The 2,100-nt window shown below is 42.8% G+C and overlaps 1 protein-coding gene across 1 annotated transcript; it reads right to left on the bottom strand.

The window, feature by feature from the left end:
- Positions 1-296: 296 nt before the first annotated feature.
- On the bottom strand, positions 297-644 carry LOC118833879 (40S ribosomal protein S26-like). The gene has a single exon (XM_036741298.1). The coding sequence runs from the start codon at positions 642-644 to the stop codon at positions 297-299; it is 348 nt and encodes a 115-aa protein (XP_036597193.1).
- Positions 645-2,100: the final 1,456 nt, after the last annotated feature.

Genomic DNA, 2,100 nt, shown 5'->3' with positions numbered 1-2,100 from the left:
GGAGCTAGAAAGCTGCTGGATCTGAGAGGCTGATGGGAGCTGAGGCATTTTCTGACAGAGGCACTGTTGTGCTGTGGGGAGCTGATCTGATTGGTAGGAAGCTTTGTTGTTTGAAAAAATTAATTAGAGCAAAAAAGAATCACGTCTATGGTTGAAATACTTGCTGGCTGGGAAAAAGGTAACCTTACTATTTAGCATCATGCAAAGTTGGGATTCTTTTATTCTTTTTTTTTTTTAAGATAGACCAACCATTTTATTTTCCTCTGATCGGTTCAGGAATGTTGATGGACAGCTCTTTACATGGGCTTTGGAGGGGGTTTGGGAGGAGCACCTGCAGGTCTGAATCGGGGCGGGGGCATCCCATCCTTCCGAGTCTCACGGGAACGATTCCTCACTACCTTGCTGTGGATCGCGCAGCTCACACAGTAATGTAGTTTCACATACAGTTTGGGCAGCACATAGGAATCGAAGACGCTGGCCTCGGAGATGTCCCTGACCGCCGCAGTTTCCACGATGTTGCGGATTACAAATTTCTTGATGGCCTTGTCCTTCCCCACGCAGGGAGCGCAGTTGGTGCAACGGGTGGGCTGCATGTGGCCGCGGCCCTTCTTGGTGCGCCAGTTGTTCCTCCTCTTCTTTGTCATCTTGGAAGCCAGGAACCCAAAAAGGCAAAGTTGGGATTCTTAACCTTCCTTGTATCATGGTCCTTTAGATAATCTGGTGAAGCCTATGGACCGCTTGTTCAGAAATGTATGTTAAAAAATACATAGGATTACAAAGGAAACCAATTATATTGAACTATAGTTATCAAGATATTTTTTATAAGCAAGTCCATGGATTCCAGCTTAAGAACCTTCAACCTATAGCTTGAGAGGAGAAACCCCTCAAAGTCTTGCCTATATTGTTCTTTACTTTTCCCTATATCTTGAGAGAGAGAGAAAACTCCTCAAAGTCTAGAAAGAGCAAAACCTGAATAGTTTTTCAGATCCTAAGACTAATGGGAACTTCTCATTGAAAGAATGCCATGCTGCCTCATTTTCTAGCTAAGGAATCAGAACTGGGAAGCTCTAGGCTTAAAGTTGTTAGCTAAGAGTTTAACACTTCAGTGACCCAAGAGTAGTAGAGACGTGGTTGTATCTAGCAAGAGAGTAGATTGTCAGAAAAGTAGAGGTCTCAGGGAGCAGGTAATGCATAGGACAAATTGCTCCCTAAAAAGACCATAGATGTCCAGGCCACAGTGCAAAGTCATGACTAGTCCATTGCATGTAATAACAATTCATATTCCTTATACATACATGCAAACATAGCCCGATTGCTATGTTTCTCTTTGTAACTAACTGTTCTTCTTCCCCGCTGAACAGCAGGTACAAAAGTAAGAGGAAATGACCAAGGTTTACAGGTAGATTATCATGTTTGATTATTTTGACATCTATTTAGCAAATGTTGTGCTATTCTTATCCTTGCTTTGTAAATGTTTCATAATTAAGAATTAATAGGATCATTGTGACTGGTTTGTATAAAATAGAAGGACACTGGCGAAGCCTTAGTAACTAGAGTCCTAACTTTAGACATGTATTTCCTCCATACCAACATTACCTCTAGGACCCTAAAAATGAGTGGTGGTCATGTAGCGACTGTTGGCCATCCCCCGGCCTCCACGAAAACTCCCCAGATCTACCAACCTGAATGCAGGCTGGTGTGAGTAAGCCAGTCCTGAGAGAGAAGTGTTGGATGTCACACTGAATTGCCATACCCCATCACATGTGCTACTGAATTCTATGAGTAGGGAGGAACCAGAGGTTTTCCTGTCCAAGTATATCTTGTTCATTGTGTCTTTTCAGGCTTGTACTCTATGCTAATGTCCTTTGTCTTTGCCTTCTCTTTTATGTTGCTCAGGTTGAAATAGACACCTTTTGTGAATTTATTCATCCATAGAGGATGAGATCCAATGAGGATAATGACTTTGGAAAAAGGCAAAAGTCTCTACTTTTGCTACTGACCCTTATTAATAACTAGCAGGAGAGTCACTGACCCTCTCTGTGTGCCTCAGCTCTCCTGACTGCCACCCCCTTCTTTTTGTTCTTTGTCTCTCATGCCATC

Source organism: Trichosurus vulpecula, chromosome 1 (assembly GCF_011100635.1).
Source record: "Trichosurus vulpecula isolate mTriVul1 chromosome 1, mTriVul1.pri, whole genome shotgun sequence".
Classification (NCBI taxonomy): domain Eukaryota; kingdom Metazoa; phylum Chordata; class Mammalia; order Diprotodontia; family Phalangeridae; genus Trichosurus; species Trichosurus vulpecula.
Note: the sequence above shows the minus strand (reverse complement) of the source record. Positions and strands in the feature narration are given on the sequence as shown.

What these genes read in the sequence shown, in the direction of transcription:
- LOC118833879 (XM_036741298.1), bottom strand. Translation starts at nt 644, where the DNA reads ATGACAAAGAAGAGGAGGAACAACTGGCGCACCAAGAAGGGCCGCGGC.